Source organism: Ahaetulla prasina, chromosome 6 (assembly GCF_028640845.1).
Source record: "Ahaetulla prasina isolate Xishuangbanna chromosome 6, ASM2864084v1, whole genome shotgun sequence".
Lineage (NCBI taxonomy): Eukaryota > Metazoa > Chordata > Lepidosauria > Squamata > Colubridae > Ahaetulla > Ahaetulla prasina.
In genome coordinates, this window is record NC_080544.1 from 68,838,916 (window position 1) to 68,860,893 (window position 21,978).

Consider the following 21,978-nt stretch of genomic DNA (forward strand, 5'->3'; position numbering starts at 1 on the left):
GAGGACTTCACTCATGCTCAACTGCTCCATTATTTCTTCAGGCTATATGAAAATAACCCAGATGCTATTGAAGATTATTCCATCTGCACTCCATCTTACTATTCCCAAAACTGTTCAGCAAAAAAGTTAAGAAGACACCATTAAAACTGCAGAGGTTTAAAGCTGAAGTGCTCTATGGTAAAGGATATAACCTTTGAGTCATTTGCATGGCCTGATTTTAAACTGTTTTGTCTGATAAGTTTAGAGGCAAAATGGGAGATGGTGGGAAATTGACTGGAGATCTTTAAGAGAAATTGGGGAAATTCTTGGAAATTATATTAAAATATTTTGATGGCAATGGATTTTGAAGCTGCAATGAATAGGTCTTTCAGAATTACAATTCAATGGCAAGAGGTAGCTACTAATAGCCTCCCAATCAAAATTAGTCATCACAGAGTTGCTGCTTACCATATCCATTGCAAAGTCAGAAAAGGCTAAGGAAGGGACACAAAACATATGGATATTTGTATCTAGTTATCTGGCTCAACAACTAGGATTGGGTTGGGCACTTTTTTAGTCTCAAAAGTTGAATTAGTTGCCTAAGCAGGATTTGATCTGTGCAACTGCACAGCCAACCAACATCTGCATCAGGCAGCTATGCAGATAGGCAGGTAGGTAGTAGAAAAATGGAGGGGAGGAAATAATATTGTAATGATACAAACCAGAATAATTTAAATTATTAATTGATAACATGATTTAAATATCACAGGATTTATCAACTGAAATATTTATTTTGCACAAGTGTTACAACCAAATAGTCCTCTATCTTAGTCAGTAGAATAATACAATTAAAAGTAATGCATTTTTTTAAGCTATAATGCTCAAGCCTAGGGGATAAAGGTTGTTTCACTGAATGGCGGAAAGATACTTTGCCTATACAACATTTCAAGGACTTTGTCCAAATCATTTTTTACCTTTTGGATGAAAATGGGTCACCTTGCTTCTGCATGAAAAACTAATAACAACTCACCTACAAATTTCCTGAAATCATTCAATGATCCCTGATCCATTCTGTCACAGATTTTCTGATCACAGATACATCTGAGGGCTATTTTCAATCCAGATTTCTACTTATTTTCATAGGCAACTATACTAGATCGTGAGTGTCAAAATCCGTGTACAACTTTAAAAAGCTGCAAAATACCCAATACCAAACACAATTTGTTCTTGGTTTAATCTACTTAAGAATAGAATAGAATAGAATAGAATAGAATAGAATAGAATAGAATAGAATAGAATAGAATAGAATAGAATTTTTTATTGGCCAAGTGTGATTGGACACACAAGGAATTTGTCTTGGTGCATATGCTCTCAATGTACATAAAAGAAAAGATACGTTCATCAAGGTACAACATTTACAACACAATTGATGGTCAATATATCAATATCAATATCAATAATATTGATTATTAAGTGATCTAAACATATTATTATAAAGTTGGAAAAGTCCAAAAAAGTCCAGAGATCAACCAATAGGTAGCTTCATGTCACAAAGATTAAGCTATACATCTGTTATTTTACAGTCTTCTCAAATAAAGCAGGAGGCAAGATGAATTCAATCTTTCACATTAGTTACTTTCTAAAAATACCATGTGTTCACAGGGCTTCACAGACAAAAAATATCACATGGGATCCTATTATTCAAGAATCCACAAGAACCCAGGAACGCTCAATTTTAAAGAAATTTACCATTTCAGCATCTCTAAGACCAGAAACATACAACACTCAGAGCACATTAGTTCAATTGCAAGTCCTGTGGATTTTTAAATCACGGTCAGTATATTATGGACACCTTATTCAAACATTTAGTGTAATACATTCCTGATTTCCCTGTGATCACATGGAACCTCAGCACCCCATCAGCCTGCAGAAGCACATTACAACCAATCAGTGACTGATGCTGAGAAAATATTAAATCAAGTACACTTGTTGTCTTCATCTTCAGCACTGTCATAAACCATGGTTTATAGACCATAATGGCAGAGTTAATGCAATAAGTGATGTCAAATCCAAACAAAACATAGCGGCATAGGGTGATGGATGAATTCCCACCAGTGCACTCTTCTAGACAACCAGCTCATATGTTACTTAATCTTTTTAGCGTAACCTTCAATACACTACATTACTGACTGCCTTTTTACTACCAGTCTAATGTTGTACATCTAATCCAGCATGATACAGTGGAACACTGGAACACTTATTCAGCACTTCCAAATAAACAGTGTTTGTTTTTGCTACCTCCAAACTAGCCAACTGAGACACGTCTTCTGCATTCATGTTCAGATGCCATTCTCTGATATCTGAGCAAGTATGAACCCTTATGCACAAGCAATTCCCTTCATCCCTTCAAGAAAAAGAAAAGAACCTATCAAATTCTTTTTTATTTTAATTTTTTTTATTCAACGTTTTTCATCTCTAAAATCAAAATTTCACTTTTACAGTTTTCCGTAATCGGAATTTTTTGTAATTTCAACATTATCTTTTGGCAAAATGTATACAAATACATTCTTATCACTTAAATATTTATTTACATAATATATACATTATATATCTATCTACTACACATTAAATATATATGTATTCCTTATATAATCTTCTCTTAACTTTCACTACACATTAATTTTAGATTTCTTTTCCAGCCAGTTATACCACTTTTCCCATGTCAAATAATATATTGTTTCCTCTCTGTCCTTTAATTTCATAGTTAGCTTATCTAATTCTGCAAATTCTAGCACCTTTTTTATAATCATTGCATTTGATGGGGCATGTTGTTGTTTCCAAATGTAATTCTGGCAGCGGTAATTACATGAAGCATGAGATATTGAATTTCTTTACTCATCTTTTCTTTAGTAATCCCCAAAAGAAATAACTCTGGTTTCAACTCGATATTTAGTTCAGTAATTTCCTCCAACCACTTTTTGATTTTTAACCAGTAGCCTCTAGCTATGGGACATGTCCACCACATCTGGTAGTATGTCCCTTGTTGGTGATTACATTTCCAGCAATTCAGTGGGGTATTAGAATAGAATAGAATAGAATAGAATAGAATAGAATAGAATAGAATAGAATAGAATAGAATAGAATAGAATTTTATTGGCCAAGTGTGATTGGACACACAAGGAATTTGTCTTGGTGCATATGCTCTCAGTGTACATAAAAGAAAAGATACGTTCATCAAGGTATCATTTACCTTGTTATTAGACAATGTTTATTAGAAAACATCTTGGCCACTCTCGCCGGGGGTAAATGCCATCTATAAAACATTTTATATATGTTCTCCTTGTAGGCGGACATTGTCCTTTTATAATTGGTTCCCCCATACTTTTTCCCAATGTTCTAATTCTACAGTATTTTATACCCAAAAAATTTTGCCCAAATGATCATTACTTCTTTCAGAGTTTCCTCCTCCATTTTAAATTTAAGAAGGCAATTATACATTTTGGTGATCATTTTTTCATCAGTCCCTGTTAATATTTTATCCATTTCTTGTTGTTCATTTTGAAACCCGAATTGCTCTGCATCTTTTTTGTATCTTGTTTCTGTAGGTAAGGCCACCAGTCTATTTTAATACCTTGTGTTATCAATTCCTGATTAGATTTGAGTTTCCCTTGCTCATCTAACAGCTCTTTATAGGTTACTATTTTATTTAAATTGATTAAATTAGGGTACACCAGTATTTCTAAAGTCTATATTCATCTGGGGATTTTTGTGTAAAAAATTCTTTTAATTTTCATCCAGAGCTCTAACAGGGCATCTCTCACCTGGTGTCTCTGGAAGTATTTGTGTGCTTTGTTCTTTCCTTTCCAAATAAAGGCATGGCAGCCCCTCCATAGATCATGTCCCTCGATTGTTAATATTCTTCTGTTTTTTAAATTAATCCATTCTTTGAGCCATGATACTACCGCCGCCTGATAATAAAGTTCCCAATCCAGAAGGCCAAAACCTCGTTTAATTCTAGAATCTTGTAAAAGTTTTAATTTGATTCTAGATTTTTTCCCCAGCCAAATAAATTTCAAAGTTATTTTATTCTATTTTTCCTAATTTTCCCTAATTTTATGGGTACCATTTGGAATAAGTATAAAATTTTTGGTAAAATATTCATTTTTATAGCTGCGATTCTTCCAATCAAAGATATTTGTAATTTCACCCATCTCTAAATCCTTTTGGATTTGTTGTAATAACTTTAAATAATTATATTATTTTATGGAGGAAGTTCTTGCTGTTAACTATATGCCTAAATATTTTACTTTTTTCACTACCTGAATTGCCAATTTCTTCTCTAATTCTTCATTTTGGCCTTGTGTGAGATTTTTTGTTATTATTTTCATTTTTTTTTATTTTTAAACGAGCTACCTTACCATTACTATTACTATTACTATTTTGTGTATTAATTCTCCTCCGTTTCCAGAGGGTCCTCTATTATAAAAACCATGTTGTCTGCAAATGCCTGTGTTTTATACTCTTTTTAAATTTTTAACCCTTTTATTTCCTGATTATCCCTAACCTGTATCAGTAAAACTTCTAGCGAGAGACTAAATAAGAGGGGGGATAGTGGACATCCCTGCCTAACCCCTTTATTTATGGTGACATTTTCTGTTAGATCACCATTTACCAGTATTTTTGCTGTTTGATTTGAATATATTGCCTTAATCATTTCGATAAATTTTTGTCCAAATTTCATAGTGGTTAATAGTGTAATTAGGAATTGCCAAAGGCCTTCTGTGCATCTACCAGTATTAACACTAATTGTCTTTCAGGATGGGCCTCATAATACTCTGATATGTTCATTATAATTATTGTATTATTTCTTATTTGTCATTTCGGTAAAAACCCTTTTTGATCCGAATGAATAAAATTATTTAAAATCTTTTTAAGTCTTTCCGCAATTATCGTCACCAAAATTTTGTAGTCGCATTTAGCAGCGAGATTGGCCTTACTTTTGGAAAATTGATTGTTTGTATTTTTGGGGGGATTAATACTATAATTGTCTCTCAATTATATCTATCTATTTCTTTACACCACCAGATCATCTCAATCCATCCATGAATCTAATGGACGCACACAAGTTTTAAGAATGATTTAAGATGATCATTAACAAAGGCCACTTATTTTATTTTTATTTATGTATAAATTGTTTATGCCGCCCAAGTCACTATCAAGCATTTCTCAGTAGGTAGACACTTATATTCAGCAGATGGCAGAAATGATAAAGCGAAGTCTCGAAAAAGAATGCCAAAGCAAAAGTGAGGACCATTTTTTGCAAACAGATAGTCTTACTGCTACCAAATCTAGCAAATCTGAAAAAGATACTTCATACTATTTTCCCCAAATATACAAACACAAAATCTTTGGAAACCAGCTAGCCAAATGAATGAAATGCCACCTACGGTACTAACTTGCTTGCAGGGTAGAAATGATACATCCGTGTTTCACAAAGAAACATTGAAGAGCAGGAGATTAAAAAACATTCAGAAGAAAAATCATTTTTAAAAATTATATGCTATGAAATGTTCCAACTTGGAAAGTCTATAACAGGGGTCTCCAACTTTGGCAACTTTAAAACTTGTGGACTTCAATTCCCAGAATTCACCAGAGCTGGCTGAGGAATTCTGGGAGTTGAAGTCCACAAGTCTTAAAGTTGCCAAAGTTGGAGACCTCTGGTCTATAGGAATAAATAAGTTATTGATGGGGAGAAGAAAGAGAGGGCTCAATCATTTTAGATAATTCTCCATAATACTGAAGACACAAGGCATGTCACGGCAGGAAGAAGCTGCCAAATGGAAAAAGTTTGTGTGTATTTTTTATTTATTTATTTATTTATTTATTTATTTATTTATTTATTTATTTATTTATTTATTTGTCAAACACAACAGTATATATAAGCATAAGCATGAAATAACCATACGAATTGGATACAATCAAAGGGAACATTAGGACAGGAACGGTAGGCACGTTGGTGCTCTTATGCATGCCCCTTACAGACCTCTTAGGAATGGAGTGAGGTCAATAGTAGATAGTCTTTGATTAAAGTTTTGGGGATTTTACAAATCTAAACTACAATATTTTGTCAAATGGCTAATAGTAGCATAGGACTTCATGGAAGAATCTGATGAACGACTTACTGTATATCCCCTCCTTTGTTTTACAAGAAATGCTGAAGGTTTGGGAAATCTTCCCATGTATCTTCTTTTACATGGAAGGGTTGAACTAATGGACTAATTAAGAATCTCTTAAATGGATATGAATGTGACTGCAACATCAAGAACAGACTGTATGTATGAAATCACAAAGTTCACCATGCAGAGTCAAACAGATCTTCCATATTAATTCAAATGAAATGTTTTTCTTTAAGAAAAGTGGTTTAATATTTCATGCTGTTAGAGTTCATTAATTTTTAAAAAATACAAAAGAAATCAGGCAAAACAGTAACTTGTAGAAATAAATTAATCAGATAAAATCCTAACACTGTGCCTCTGTGGCTCAGACTGGTAAGACAGTCTGTTATTAACACAGCTGCCTGCAATTACTGCAGGTTTTAGTCCCAAGGTTTAGAGCCCAAGGTTGACTCAGCCTTCCATCCTTTATAAGGTAGGTAAAATGAGGACCCAGATTGTTGGGGGCAATAAGTTGACTTTGTATATAAATATACAAATAGGATGAAGACTATTGCTAACATAGTGTAAGCCGCCCTGAGTCTTCGGAAAAGGGTGGGATATAAATGCAAATAATAATAATAATAACAACAACAACAACAACAACAACACTATACTATGAAAGAAATAGGAACCATAAATCTTGCAGGTTCCAGAATATTCCTGTGAATTACATGGCAAAGTCTAGAAGATGAGCCCAAAATTCACATAGAGATCCATCTGTCAAGAGTTTATATTATGCAATGTTTATTGGCTTCCAGTTTGTTTTAAGCAGAATTCAAACTGTTCAGTCATTCTCATCTTCAAGGAAGTGAAAGTCATGCTGCGGGTCCTATTGCTAATATAACTGCAAGCATACAAAACAGATGCCTGGACTATGGACTCTTTTGTAACTGGACAGTTATAAGATTGTTCTGCTAGCATTTATGTGCCAGGTTATGAAAATATGGGTTTCATTATTATTTTGTAGTTGATCTGAAAGCAGTCTTGCTATTTCATATGGGCTGTCCGATTCTAGTGGACTCTTTGATATTGGAGGTCAGTTTTAAACTATTTTAATGGATACTGTTGTATTGTATTTTTATAAAACAGCAGGTCATGGAAAAGATTACTTTTATGGAAAGGACACCAAAAATTCATTAACAAAACAAATAGGGCAATGTCTGATTCATTATCTGGTTGAGATTCTGAGTTAATGTATACTCTGTTTTGTCATTATTTTTTCCTTTGCACAACTTAAAAAAATCTATGTTTCCTTTAAAAATTGAAGTGCCCTGTTGAAAGATTTCATCTTCATGTCCTCATAAATTTAGATGCTATAAAAATTGAGATAGAGGGTTAATTTCTTTAGCACTGAAAAACAGAACAGCTTTCCTGAACTCCCAGTTTGTTGGACCTTCAACTTCCCTAACTTCCTATTAGTTGAGCTGGAGTCATCAGTGTTTGGGCTCATGAAAACAAGCATATGTCAATTAGGCCACTTTATACTTTATAATGTGTTCCAAGCCCCAAAGTTACAAGCATTCTCATTATATATATGTTTAAAAGGATTTTTCAGTTGATGTAGGAGTGGCAGAACCTGGGGACAGGTTAAAAGAGAGATAAACCTAGAATCCCAACTAGCCATAAGCAGACTAAGTCCCTCACCACCACCACCCCTTGAATTCTGTTGACTCTTATCTATCTCCAAGTAGGTGCTAACCATTGAGAAGATTTCTGTGCATAGGCTTTTTAGCAATAAATCAGTTTAATTGGACCATTGTTTACGGACCTGGTCTTTCACACCTGACATGCAGATGTGACATGCAGCTGACACCTGGCACCTAACACATGCAGCTGCCAACTCTTATTCAATGCACCAAGAAATATCAAAAAATCTATGTATGTCAGAATATGTCCATGGTTTTTTAATCTTCTTTAATATTTAAGTTATTTCATCAAATTTTAACAAAACATTACTTGAAAAGTCCAAGCAAAACTGATGAACTATATTTTGAAATATTTAAGAATTTAAGAATTCTTTAAGCATCTTTAAGCATCTTTAAGAATTATCAAAACTTTTAAGAAGCAATGCATATACACATATACTTACACTCACAAACACACAAACCACTCATCCTAACATTTCACTTCACACCACATAGAGGGAAAGTAGCCCAAACTAATGTTCCTGTAAATATATTGGTCAGCACACAACAAGTTTTGGAAATGTTGAGACATCTCTACTTGATTTGAATGATTCCAATGCTTTTTCCTCCTTTCTCATGTCTGTTACAGATGCTAAGAGATACTTTTCTGCCACAAGCTCAGTCATGCCAACATAATATTCTAGCAGCATGCTCTCATTGTTTCCTCTCCTTCTCTTGCTTCTTACAAAGGCATTCCAATTATCCTATAATCCTGAAGCCACCCTGGGTTCCAAACAAAGATGCAGGTATTGCAAAAACTATGCAGCACAACCAACCCTTACCACTCCCAGTTTATCCCTTCCTCCTCACTCTATCAAGATTTAAAACACTTTTCACGATGGTTGCTAGGAATGATTTAAGCTGTCTGCTCTGGGCTTAACTTAATTCCACACCCTTGAGATTTCCAAAAGGGGGAGATGGGGAGGAATAAGAAAATTAGCTGCAACCAATCATAATTTGAGACTGGAGTAGAGGGTGATTCATAGGCCTGCTTTCTATACCTTAAGAGTATCAGAACGTGATTAGTTTTTTGCAGGGCGTAGCCTTTGTGCAAATAGCCTTCGGAGTACAAAGGCAAGTGAAAAGCAGAGTTATTGCCTTTTCAGTAATTTACTGGAGGTGTTGAGTTTTTAAAAATCAGTTTTTGGAAAGCTTCCTCAACATCACTTATGAAAATCTAAGCATGCCTTTTTATAAATTAATCTAGATATTTCATAATATAGTCAGAAAGGGTACAAGCCTATTTTTAAAAGAAACTTTTAAATGTCAAAAGTACTTGGTGCACTAGGGGAATAACAGTGTTGCAAATACTGTGCTACCTAAAAGTATAAACATGGGAGAGGACATTTCAATCATTAAATCCCTTTTGTTTTTCAGTGCAGGAATCCACATGAAAGCATCCAGAGCAGATGATGGTTCAGGCATTTTCCTGAATATCTCTAGTGGAGGATACATATCAATCTTTCTCCTTTCTGGGTAATTAATTCCACTATTTGAATAGCTCCTACAATTCCAAGGATTTTTTGGTCTGATATTCAGTTGACTACTTGCAATTTAAATCCATCAGTCTATCTCTTCTATTTGGTCACATTCTATATATTATATAACATCCTTTCAGGTATTTTGAATAGCGTGATCATACCCTTACTTGTTGCTAAACATTTCAAATTCTTTCAACCTCTATTTGTAAGTTTTAGTTTGTAGTCCCTGATCATCCTGACAACCTTCCCTGAACATGTTCCCGTTTGATGTCCAGAACTGGGTTCAATATGAAGGCGGGCGACTAACATGGGATAAAACAAACAATTACTTCTTGTAATTCACTTATTTTTCCAATATATATGATGGCCCATCTCAACAAGTGATTTCAACAGAAAAAAGACATTTGTCTTTTTTGCAGCAAATCTAACTGCTCACCTAATTATATATGATTAGGTTCTGGCACATACGATATAGGCTCTTTTTTTACGACTGCTGCAAAAAAACACCTTGCTACACCTTTGTTTTGATTTGTATAAAACTTGCATTTCTTTCCATTACATTTCAACTATTTATTGCCCATCCATTTCATTAACTGACCGAGCAGCGGCATCCACAGGAACTCACTGCCATTAGTGGAGTGATGGTGAGAACCCATTGCAAACTTTGTCCCTTGGGCCATGCATGTAATGTTGTGATGTACACAGAAGGTGGGGCTTCCATCACAACACTGCCACGCTGCTGATGCCAGTCTAGCCCCTTTGTCCATCCCTGCAGATGCTGCTACTATCAGGATGGTTTTGAATTTTACTGCTACCCTTTGTAACATAAACTAATCAGATCCATTTTGTCTGCAAATTTGATATAGGTACCTCCACCTTATCTTTGAAGTGAATGTTTTTCTTCTAAAAGCCAAAAGAAGATCTATGACCAAACCATGCACAACCTCACTGGGGATCATTCTACAACTTAATGAGGAACCATTTATGAACACCCTGGGTACATTTTGCAAGCCAACCATTTACATCCATTTAATGGTCCTGCCATCCTAGCCATCCCCAATCCTAGATGCATTCCCTCAACTGACACATTCTCATGTTTTATTATTTCTTTTCATTTTCAAACTGTGCAAACTGTACTGTCTTCACTTGTAAAGTCTAAGAACAAAAGCAGACATATAAACAACTTTGGCTCTTCAGGCTATCATGAAAACGCCAGACTATTTTCTAGGCAGCCCCTCCTTTCCCGGGTCCAAAAAATTCAACGGTGTTTTTTTTTTCCTTCCTAATTTTTTTAAGAAAATACAGCTGCCCCGTTGTCCTGCCCAGTTCAAGAGTTTCCTCCCTAGTTTAACTGTAGAAAATGCCTGTTGCCAACAACTAATTTATTTGTTTTGGTTTTTTGCAAGGGGAAACAAACAGCCAAGATTCCACTGAAACTGTCTTTTTTATAAACGTCGCTGCCCCTCCTCCTCCTCCTCCTCCCGTCTAATTGCCTGCAATAAAGCCGCCGTCAACGACGAGACTCGAGAGGGCTCGCCTTCTGCTTTAGCGGCTAGCCAGGCTCCTCCCTTGCATCTAAGCAATTTCTTAAATAAAGAGCTCCCGCAAAGCAACCAGCTGGGAGAAGATCAGCGCGCAAAAAGAAATCGCCTTCTGAGGAGGAGGAGGGGAAGAGGGGGGGAGGAAGAGAAAGGGCTCGCCAAACGCTTCCTTCCAGTTAATCTCATCCGTCATTTTCATCGCGGATGAAGGCGGGGAGCGGGGGATCCGCAAGGTGGATCCCCGCAGCTCTAAACAAAAAGGAGAGGGGGAAGCTTTGGCGTTTCTCTTCTACTATTCACAGAATAAAGTCCCCCTGTGAAGAATTATCCGAGGTCCGGTGGTTTAGGAAGGCACGATCTGGTCTCTAAGCGTCCCAAGTTTTCCTACCCTGTTGCATCAATCAGGGAGCAGCCAGCTAAGCGGTTTTCGCGGGTCTGTTTAATTGCAACCCGAGAACATCTTCTGAATGGTCACGTTTATCATTCATCATCAAAGCTACACCAACGGCACCTCCTTCTCGCCCCCCCCCTTCCCCATTTCCTTCTCTTGGATCCCGCCTTGAGTTTTGGTAGCGATTCTGCCCACTACAACAGGGGCGCCCACCGAGGCGGTGGCCGCCGAGGTTCACCCCTGGGCTGTCCCCACCCCTCATCCGAAGAAGTGAAATCGCGGTACGCTCGTTTGGTTGAAGTTTATCTGGGCGGCCCCCTTCGATATTTTTCTTTTTCTTTTGGAAAGGGGAAACTCCCAGCTTAGCCCCCGAGACAGCAAAGAGAAAAGCCAGGCAGGGCTGAAGTTTTAATTCATTCCCTGAAAAAAGCAGCAGCAGGTTCTGCGCTCATTCCCCAGCCCAGCCCCGAAGAACAGGGGAAAGGGCTGGCTTTCTCATTCCAAGAATATGTATTATTAGCCCGACTAGAGCTTCAAGTAAGACTCAGTCCGGGAAACGCGGGCTGGAGCTCTGCTTAGAAGCGAGCACGGAAGGACGAGTCGAACCACTAAAGGAAACCAGCCTTCACCTCGCCACCACGAGGGCCGCCGGAACGTGGTACAAGACGCTATCAATCACCCGGGTGGAAATGGCCTGTAGGCTACGCATCTGTATTCTTTCCACGTTAAGAGCAATCACAGGACCGCCGCCCCGGTTCGATTCTTCCCCTATTCAAGCTCTCCAGACAAAACGAAAAACCCCAACCATCGGCCAAATTTGCGACCGTTCTGTGTGTGCCCCAGCGCGTTCATACCAGGCGTTTCCTTTCTGAAACGCGAAAAGGCAGAATTAAGGATCGGGTTCCCAGAGTTACACCTTACACCACGCCAGCCCATTCCTACCCTTCATCTATTGTAACCCGGCACAGCTGTGGGCGGGGGAGGGCGGGCGGTGTGAGCACTAAGTTGGGAACCGGTCGCTCTTGCCCAAACCTTGCCCGCCTTCTCCCCGACCCCAAACACCTTGCCCGCTTCGCCCGGCTGCTGCCCCCGGGGCCCATCAGGCACCCACCGTTCCGACGCTCCCCTCCCTGGGAAAAGCCCGCTTCTCAATTCAAGCAAGATTTGGGGAGAGGGGCAAGAGAGCCCTGCAAACGCCCCCGGAGCCAGGTTCCGAGCCCCGGTAGCATCTGTGAGCATCCACAGCGGGAAGGATTGGAAAGCGCTTCCTGGCCCCCAGCTTCCTAGCCTTCCAGATCTCGGGATAGGGTAGGCGAGCCGCATTGCAGCCCGACTACATGGGAAATCCACCGGGGGGGACACGTCCCGTGGAGTCGGTGCTCCCTCCCCGCGTCTTTTCTCCGAGCGTGGGGTGGGAAAGTGGCAGGCAGAGCAACGGAACCGAGCAGGGCTTTTCCTCCTCCCGCGAGTATCAACAGCAAACTGAACAATCCAGCGAATATTGTCGGGGTTTTTTTTTAAAAAAAGTTTTCTTTCCACCCGCCCACTCGCTTCCCTTTCGTTGATATTTTGTTACCTTCCACAGCTGCAATTGCAGATGCCAAGCAGAAAAGCACAACAAAATCCAGTGCCGTGGGAGCCCCAAACATGATGCAGAAGAAACGGGGGCAGATTTAAAAAGAAGAAAGGAAATAGTTCCTTGTTCGACCAGATTTAGTTCCTTTTTCGTCGCTTTTTCTTTCGCTCCCTCTCTCTCTCTCTATAATTCAATATATATTTATATATATTCTGAACAACTCTACTCCGGAATAGAGAGTCCACCGCGTGGGTCCGTGTGTGCGTGCGTGCATGCGTGTAAATATGTGTGCAAGTGTGTGTAGGTATGTGCCGGTGTCTGTATGCGTGCGTGTGTGTGTGTATGAGGTGTGGTGTGTGTGGGTGAGGAAAAAAAGAGGGTCTATATTCTAGTGTCACATTGCAAGCGGTAGTACAGTACAGTGAGAACAAGATCAGCCGCTGAAGGGAGGGGGAGAGAGAAGGGCTCCCCCTCCCCGCCACTCGCGCGCGCCCGCGCGGGCTCGCACCCCATCAATACATTTCCCACCCCTAACGGCTCCCGTCCAATCAAGAAATCAAGCCCACAAAAATCCTCCGACCAATCAGCAACGAGCACCCCCTTTTACTCCAGTATTGTTAGTTTTAGAGAAACTTTTGCAGGAAGCCGTAGGGAAAGACCTGCGCGATGGAGCAAAAGCCTAGAAGGAAGGAGAACAGCGCCCCCTAGTGTTTCCTCGGTCATATAGTTCGTCTCGTTCTATTCAAGCCGGATTCATTCCAGTCGCTTGGACTTGGCTCTTTCTTAACATACCTATTTGTACCTTCGGGCCTGGTCTGTATGGAAATTTTCTTCACCCTGGGCCTTCAAGACTCTCTCATAAAGAGACAACATGTCTCTTTATCTAGGATACCTTATGCTAATGCAGCCCAACTACCCTGAGGTGTCCCAGGTGAAAGCACCTGGTCTACCTGGTGAACGGAGCAGAAGGAGACGCAGGGACCTCTGACAAACAAAGCCTTTCTTGACCTTTGAGCATTTTAGTTGCATCAGTAATGCCTAGAATCAAACTCCTCTGCTGTTGTTTAAAAAATAAACAGCAGCAACTATTTTCACCCAGGTTTTCATGGGAACAAGCCATTTTTGCATTTGGTATCAGTGAACATGATACAATAATCCAAAGTCTATATATGGCATACGAAGATAGATATTCGGATCACATCTTTCAAAATTGTGATCCTACTTTGCTTTTGAAAGGTTCAGGCAGGTAAATGCTTAAGTAACACCATTGATTTATTCACTTTTGGCCGCAGGCTGATATCTATGTATATTATGGAATTAATATTATTGAAGTTAATTGGGTCAGTTGAATAGAGATGTAAAGCATTCCTTGTAAAAGAGATATATGTTGCCTTTGAGTAGAGCTTCCAAGGAAGAGGCACAATAGTTAGAACGCAGTATTGCAGGCTAACTCACTGTTGACTCCAGGAATTTAATTCTGACAGGCTCAACCTTGATTTAGCCTTCCATCCTTCTGAGGTTGGTAAAATGAGGACCCAGATTGCCTGGAACGGTATGCTAATTGTGTAAACTGCTTAGAGGGGGCTGAAAAGCACTATGAAGCAGTTTATAAGTCTGAGTGCTATTGCTAATTTACAACAAACAAGCAAACAATAACATATAATAGTGTGCTAAGAAGAAAGATACTTTGAAGTTCTATTCTAAGGGTCAGCTAATGTCAGCCTGAAAAAGGAATCAAAAGTACATGATTCATAGGAGGAGTCCAGCCAACAAATTTTTTATTAACATTTTTATTAAAATTGAGCTGCAGCGTGGTTGGACTGATGAAAGATTTGAACTGGGGTGCGGGGGAGAGAAGGGAGGGGAGACAGGTTGATTATGCAGATTACATATGAGACAGATTACTAGTACAGGTAGCCCTCGATTTACGACCACAATTGAGCCCAAGATTTCTGTTGCTAAGCGAGACAGTTATAAAGTGAGTTTTGCCCCATTTTACAATTTTTCTTGCTGCAGTTAAGTGAATCACTGCACTTCTTCAGTTAGTAATATGATTGTTAAATGAATCTGGCTTCCCCATTGACTTTGCTTGTAAGAAGGCCACAAAAGGGGATCACATGATCGTGGATCACTGCAACCGCCATAAATATGAGTCAGTTGCCAAGCATCTGAATTTTGATTGTGTGACTATGGGGATGCTGCAACAGTTGTGTGAAAAACAGTCCTAAGTCACTTTTTTCAGTGCTGTTGTAACTTCACAAATGGTCACTAAATGAACTCTTATAAGTCAAGGACTACCTGTACTTTATGAATTTGCCATTGGAATGTGTTAAAAGCTTACTGAGTTTGTTGAGTTCTTCTGAGAGTACCTGAAATATTTTGATGGGGGTGGGTTCAACAACCTCTCACACCCGTATAGGCAATTAAATCTATTTTTCCACAGCAGGCACTTCGAGATCTGCTACGATGCCCTGGTAGGTCATAATGATCTGATACTACTTAGTCCTTGTTTGGAATCTATATGTCAAAATTGCATCCATTAATTATTTTATGCAAACTTTGCCCCATTTGTCCAGCAGAATCTGGGTGGGGCATTGAAGGCATATAATTTTACCTATATGCTTTTATTATATCCTTCCCATCCTTAATAATGAAAAGGCATATGATAACAATATTAAAAGAATAAAACCAATGGCTCCTGGTATTCCCAGTCAGCATGACCAGAGGGGCAGGCCAGCCAAAGTTATCCTTCCAGTATCTAAAGGTTATCTGCAGAGGGCTTGATCCAGATGGCTTGCCATGCTGATGTGTAGCTATCTCTGGAACTCCCTTTACAACAAGGCAGAGTGGTCACCTGCCTTTTTCAACAGCAGACAAAGATATATTTATTTTCCCCAGCCTTTTAATTATAATAAAAGCACTTAGATGTATATACCACTTTGCAGTGCTTTACAGCCTTCTCTAAGGGCAGGCTTTACAGCCTTCTCTAAGGATTGTCAGAGGCAATCTGGGTCCTCATTTTACCACTTTGGAAGGATGGGAGTCAACCTTGAGCCTGGTGAGATTTGAACTATCAATTGCAGGCAGCTGGCAGGCAGCAGAAGTAGCTCACAGCACTGCATTCTAACCACTGCACCACCGCAGCTCAGAATTATGAGTTCATTACGCTGTAATTTTTAACTTTATATTGCTGTTTGCTTTTTGTCGTTGTTTTAATGTTATGGTACTGTTGATTTTGTTCTGAACTTGATAAATGTTTTCCTGTAAGTTTTTAGTAATTGTAAAATTACTAAAGTGTTTTCATTGTAAAATGCTTTTGATATATATATTTAAATCGGAAGCCGCCTGGAAATCTTTTAAATATATAAATTTCTTCTACATATTTCATTTGATGGTTTTGTTGTTTCTTACAGGTTGGCTTCAAAAAAGAACTATGGTACTGTTCCTGCTTATCTACATTATTCTTAGAAGTTCTTCATCCTCAGGTCAAGTTCATGGAGGTGGACGTGTAGTTTTCTTGACAATAGGAAAGTGGTTCACCATTATCACCTTTTGTAGATATATAGCAATAGCAATAGCACTTAGACTTATATACTGCTTCACAGTGCTTTACAGCTTTCTCTAAGCAGTTTACAGATTCAGTATATTGCCCCCAACAATCTTTGTCCTCATTTTATCAACTTCGGGAGGATGGAAGGCTGAGTCAGCCTTGAGCTGATTAGGCTCGAATCCCTGAAGTGAACAGTGAATTAGCCCTGCAGTGGTGCATTGTAACCACTGAGCCACCACGGCTTTTAGCTATCTAGTCTATAGCCCTAATATTTTTTGTAGTCTCTAAGTATTAACTCCATCTGATCTTGCTTGGCTTTTAAAGGTCAACCAAAGTCAGCTAGATGCTGCCATCTAATTGTGTGATATTATAATTATAGACATATATATTAAATATATTGTAGGATGTGCAATGTCAGAAAAGGTTTCTTAACAGCTTACTGTAATATCTATCAGTAGTGATCCAGGTCTGAAAAGGATGCTCTTAAGTTGTCAAGCTCTACTACACACAAATCTCTTTGTGTGATGTCACAATAAGATGTTACTATACTCATTGCCAGGAATTCAATCATACCAGCTCAAGGTTGACTCAGCCTTCCATCCTTCCAAAGTCAGTAAAATGTGGGTCCAGATTGTCAGGGACAATATGCTGACTCTGTAAACTGCTTAGAGAGGGCTGTAAAGCACTGTGAAGTAGTATATAAGTCTAAGTGCTATTGCTATTGTGATTCTCTTTTTCTGGTTATTATTTTTCCAAAAAGTATTGTTTAGATACAAAAAATATATATCCACATTTAGAAGCCATCAATATAATCTTCCCTGCCATGTTTCTACCATATCCTTGCTAAGTTGCAATATAATGATATGCTACCTTCTCACTATTGCCACACAAGTCTTAAGACAAGTGACACTGCTACTTAAAAAAAAGAGTAGAAAATACAAATGGATCCTTGCCTTCCTATTTTTACTTAAGGCTACTTCCAATTCTGCAAACATACTGAAGGCTGCTCTTTTGATACAGCTCGAGCAAATGTAAGCCATTGTACAGAAAAGGGACTAAGATTGCAGTGTTTTAATATGTAATCATTTTAAAAAGCAAATTGCTGTTTATACTCAAAAGTCAAATTATGTTAAACAGGAATGAATTCCTAGGAAATGTGTTTTGTTCATTTACATCTATGTCAAATAATAGCTTACAACCTTATTTTGGTTCATTTTGGAGAAATAGGTCCATCTAGCAAATGTTATAGATGTTATCGATACAAAAAGGAGAAACACCCAATGTCTTTTAAATGGCTTCAATTAAAATTCCCAATAATTCTTTGGCTATGAGAGTAGGGAATTCTGAGCAGTCCTAACGTGGGGAAAGAATGCTATAAGGAATTGCGGGCTTAGTTTTGTCTAGAAAAGAGACAGACCCTAACTCTGGGAGAATGCAAATTAAGTTTCTCTCTCTTTCCTTCCCTCTCTCTTTGTGACAACCTGGCTAGAGATGAGAGATGGGGAGTGATCACAAAGCTCAGCCAAGCCTTCTTATTAGTATTTATACTATGTACCTTGATTTCCATGCGCTACTCAAGAATAAAATGGAAAGGGATGCCATTAAATCAGCTTCTCCTGTACAATGCAGTGATGGTTTATGTCTGTACATGTATTTTATGATAATAGACATTAGACATGTTCTGTTCAATCAAAATGCATAAATAAATGAGAGTAAGCAGCAAGAAAGAAACACAAACACATCATACCTGCCAAGCTCTGTTCACTATTCCAGGGTCTTTGAATGAAATGCCATTACGGTGCAGATTCAGTGTGATTGAGATTTTAGATTTATACAAATAGAATGCCTAATTGGGAGATATCTGTTCCTGTACCTGGCTGCATCCATATTTGCATCACAGGTAAGCATTCTTGCTATTTTTTTTGTCTTTTTGAATTATTTGTAGCCTTTTCTAATGTAGTGCTTCACTGGGGTGAGAGGAATATATGTGTATTATTCAGTAAGCTTTCCAAACTTTACTTACTTGGCTTATTTCCCATGTCTCATTATACTCGAGGGAAAAAATCCATTTGGGTGTGACTTCCCTGTGCAGCAGGTCTCTAATTATGGCTTTTCTCCATCTTTACAGTTGCTTGCCCTGTTGTAATTTTCATTATTGAAAACTATCCTGTATACAGGGGTGCAGTAGCTGAACTGTTAAGATGCTGGGCTTGTCGACTAGAAGGTTGGCAGTTCGAGACCAAGTACCACGTGACAGAATGAGCTCCTGTTACCTGACCCATCTCCTGCGTTCAAAAGCATGTAAATTTAAGTGGATAAATACCAGTAGTACCACTTCAGTGGGAGGATAATGTCATGGACCTTTTGGAGCCCTGTTCAGAGGAGGAGAAGGAGCAGGAGTTGGAACTGGGACCGTCTGACAGGGAAGCTGAGCATGATGTTGTCCCAGGCCTCTCAGGCATTGGGGGAGGGTGGTCAGCTAGACAGAGAGCTTCCTGCCTACACAGACATGGGAGGATTGGCTGCTGACCGCCAGTAGTACTGATAGGCAGTTGATCTCCTCTGATGAGGGACAGTTGTCTACTCCACTAGATCCAAGGGCAAGGAGAGTGGAGTGTAGGCTAGCTCAGCAAAGGGTTGTAAAGCTAGTCCAGAAGAGGTCGCAACACCCCTCCTCACAAGGAACACCTGGAGGAGAGTCACTTAAGGAGAAGCCATGAGAGTTAGTTTTTGCCAGGAACAATTGTCCCCCAGCTTTGACTCATGCCGCTTGATGTTTGCCTTTTCTTGCTTGGAAGATTGCTCTTTGCCTTTTGTTTTAGATCTAACCCTTCTCTTGGGGACTGTGTTTGGCATTTGTTTCACTGTGCCTTTGGAATTGCTTCTTGCCAGGGACTTGTTTCTTGTCCTGAGGACTGCCCTTATCTTATACCTGGACTCTGCCTTGTGGATTGGACTTGGAACCCTGGACCTTGCCCTGTGAGCGTGTTCCTACTCTGTAGACTTTATTTGTACTACCAGGACTATGTTTGGGAGACTGTGGGTGGCTGCCTTCAGGGTAGCATGGGGATGGAGCCTTACCAATCATTTGTTGTGACCGAGGCCCAAGTAGTGATTACCAAACACAATTCAGTCCTGAACAAACTTATTTTATTAAAAAAGCTGCGAATTAATTCATTCTCAGCTTAGTCCAAAACAAATTCTTTATAAACAGTCCTTTGGCCTTATCCCCAAACTTTGTCATCTTTGGCAACTTGCCAAAGGCTTTTCTTGGCAAAATCCCCACAAAGTTCAAGAGATGCTGATAAGAAGCAATGGAATCAACGCTGCTTTTCCACAAATAACCTAATGGCTTGTTGCTATTCTTTTAAGCCTTATGGGAGTGGCCAATCATCTTCTGGCCTTACTCCCAAGTCATCCTTTTTGCTACAGCTGCTCTTACCTTCTGGCAGCTCTTCTCTGCTGTCCGCCTCTGGAGGCTGCGGAGTCCACACATTGTTCCCAGATGGCCTGGCTCATCTCTGCCTCTGACACAGAGCCCTCATCCAGGCCTTCCCCGGACTCCAGGACTGACCAATTGTTCTTCCCAGCCTCTTCACTGTCTGACTCCTCGCCAGGTCTGCAGGCTGCTGGCGGACCACAACATCATTGGAGGGACATTATCTGGAACATTTGTTAACAGAATTAACTCTCTAGAGGCCTGCCTTGCCGACCACCTGAGTCATAACAGATAATGGCATTCGGTGCACCTTCAGCATATAGTCATGACCATAGAAGCATCTTTGGACAACAGCCAATCAAGAGCCATCTTTGGCTGTGAATCAGAGATGAGCACCATTTCTTAGTGAAGTACACGACTGGCAGGAGAAACGTTTACCTTTTATTCTCTATACAATCAGACCATCAGTCCATCTCACCCAATGTGTAAATGATCCCTAGCACGTTAAACTAAGTTTTTCTAGACCAGCTTAAAATGTTAGGAACTGAAGCTGAGATCTTCTACCTGCAGAACGTGTACATTACCATTGTGCTGTGACCATTTTATCTAATTGCTCTCCACGTTTATTTCTTACTTTCCATACTTTCATTTACCTCAATCCTCCCTCACATCTTTGTTTCCATCCCTCATGTTTTATTCAGAGCTTGACGTTCAAACCAAGCTCTTCCCAAATAGCATGGTTCACTTTCACATTTTAAGGACAAAGTGTGGAAGCCCAGGGACTGAAAGGCAATCATCCCATAGAAATACCAAGAATGGAGAGGAAATCTTTATGCCAAATTGGGGAAGTTGCTATATATGTTTTATCGTATGCCTTGGGAAAAGCTAAGGGATTGACCTGTTATAATACAAAGGCAAAGGAGAGTAACTAAAGTGATATTGCTTTATTTTGTTTACAACATGTCTTCTATGTAGACTACAACTGATATAATTAAAAAACCTTTGCCACATTTAAAAAAACTTGAAAATGATAAGGATAAAATTGATATTACATCAATTCAATTGTAGATAAAGAAGATTCATGTACTTCTTCAAATTGGAAAAGACATAAAGCTACAGCTTTGTTTTAAATATATAAAGAATACAAACTTAACATCTCTGAGTTGATAGCAATATATCATTTATGATTCTAAGATTCTAAAAAAATCTAATTTACAAATCCAGAGCCTGTACGGTAAAATGGTTAAGATGCTGGAGCATTAGGTTGTAGCCTTTGCTTAGAAACATCCCTATCTTCAAAAAAGGAGATCCCAGCCTAGTTGAAAATTACAGACCTATCTCTCTATGTTGTGTCTCATGCAAAGTAATGGAATCTATCAGAAACCATTACACTCCACCTTGAAACAAACAACCTTCTCTCTAATAAACAATTTGGTTTCAAAAAAAAATTGTCTTGTAACTTACAACTTCTCCACTGCAAAAACATATGGACTACCAGCCTTGATCAAGGAAAAGCAATAGATGCAATCTACATAGACTTCTGCAAAGCTTTTGACTCAGTAATACATGATAAACTTCTCCTCAAACTAAAATCCTACGGCATTTTGGGACCTCTTCACAATTGGATAAATGCCTTCCTTTCAAACAGACAACAAGTGGTCAAAATTGGCAACGCTACATCAAATCCAGTTCCTGTCAAAAGTGGTGTTCCCCAAGGTAGTGTTCTTGGACCAATGCTCTTCATACTGTACATAAATGATCTCTGTGACCTTATCTCAAGTTATTGTGTTCTCTTTGCTGACGATGTCAAACTACTTAATACCACTAATAATACTTCCACCCTTCAAGAAGACCTCGACTTTGTTTCCGATTGGTCTAAAACTTGGCAACTCCAAATCTAAACCAGCAAGTGCTCAGTCTTACATATTGGAAAAAAGAACCCTATCAACAAGTACAAACTTGATGGTCCTTACCTTACTGATGACCCCCACCCTGTCAAAGATCTTGGAGTTTTCATATCAAATGACCTAAATGCCAAAGCCCACTGCAATTACATAGCAAAAAAGGCTCTAAGAGTTGTAAACCTAATTTTACACAGCTTCTTTTCCAAAAACTCTACAC

At 39.0% G+C, this 21,978-nt stretch overlaps 1 protein-coding gene across 7 annotated transcripts in view; it reads right to left on the minus strand.

Annotated features, from left to right (window-relative positions):
* The window catches only part of EPHB1 (EPH receptor B1), a 454,416-nt gene extending 441,055 nt beyond the window's left edge, over positions 1 to 13,361 (minus strand). For all 7 annotated transcript variants that reach the window (XM_058187165.1, XM_058187158.1, XM_058187160.1 and 4 more), the window contains exon 1: positions 12,869 to 13,361. In XM_058187165.1, the coding sequence (XP_058043148.1) occupies positions 12,869 to 12,941 (73 nt within the window). In that variant the 5' untranslated portion in view covers positions 12,942 to 13,361. The remainder of the gene's footprint in view (positions 1 to 12,868) is intronic.
* Positions 13,362 to 21,978: the final 8,617 nt, after the last annotated feature.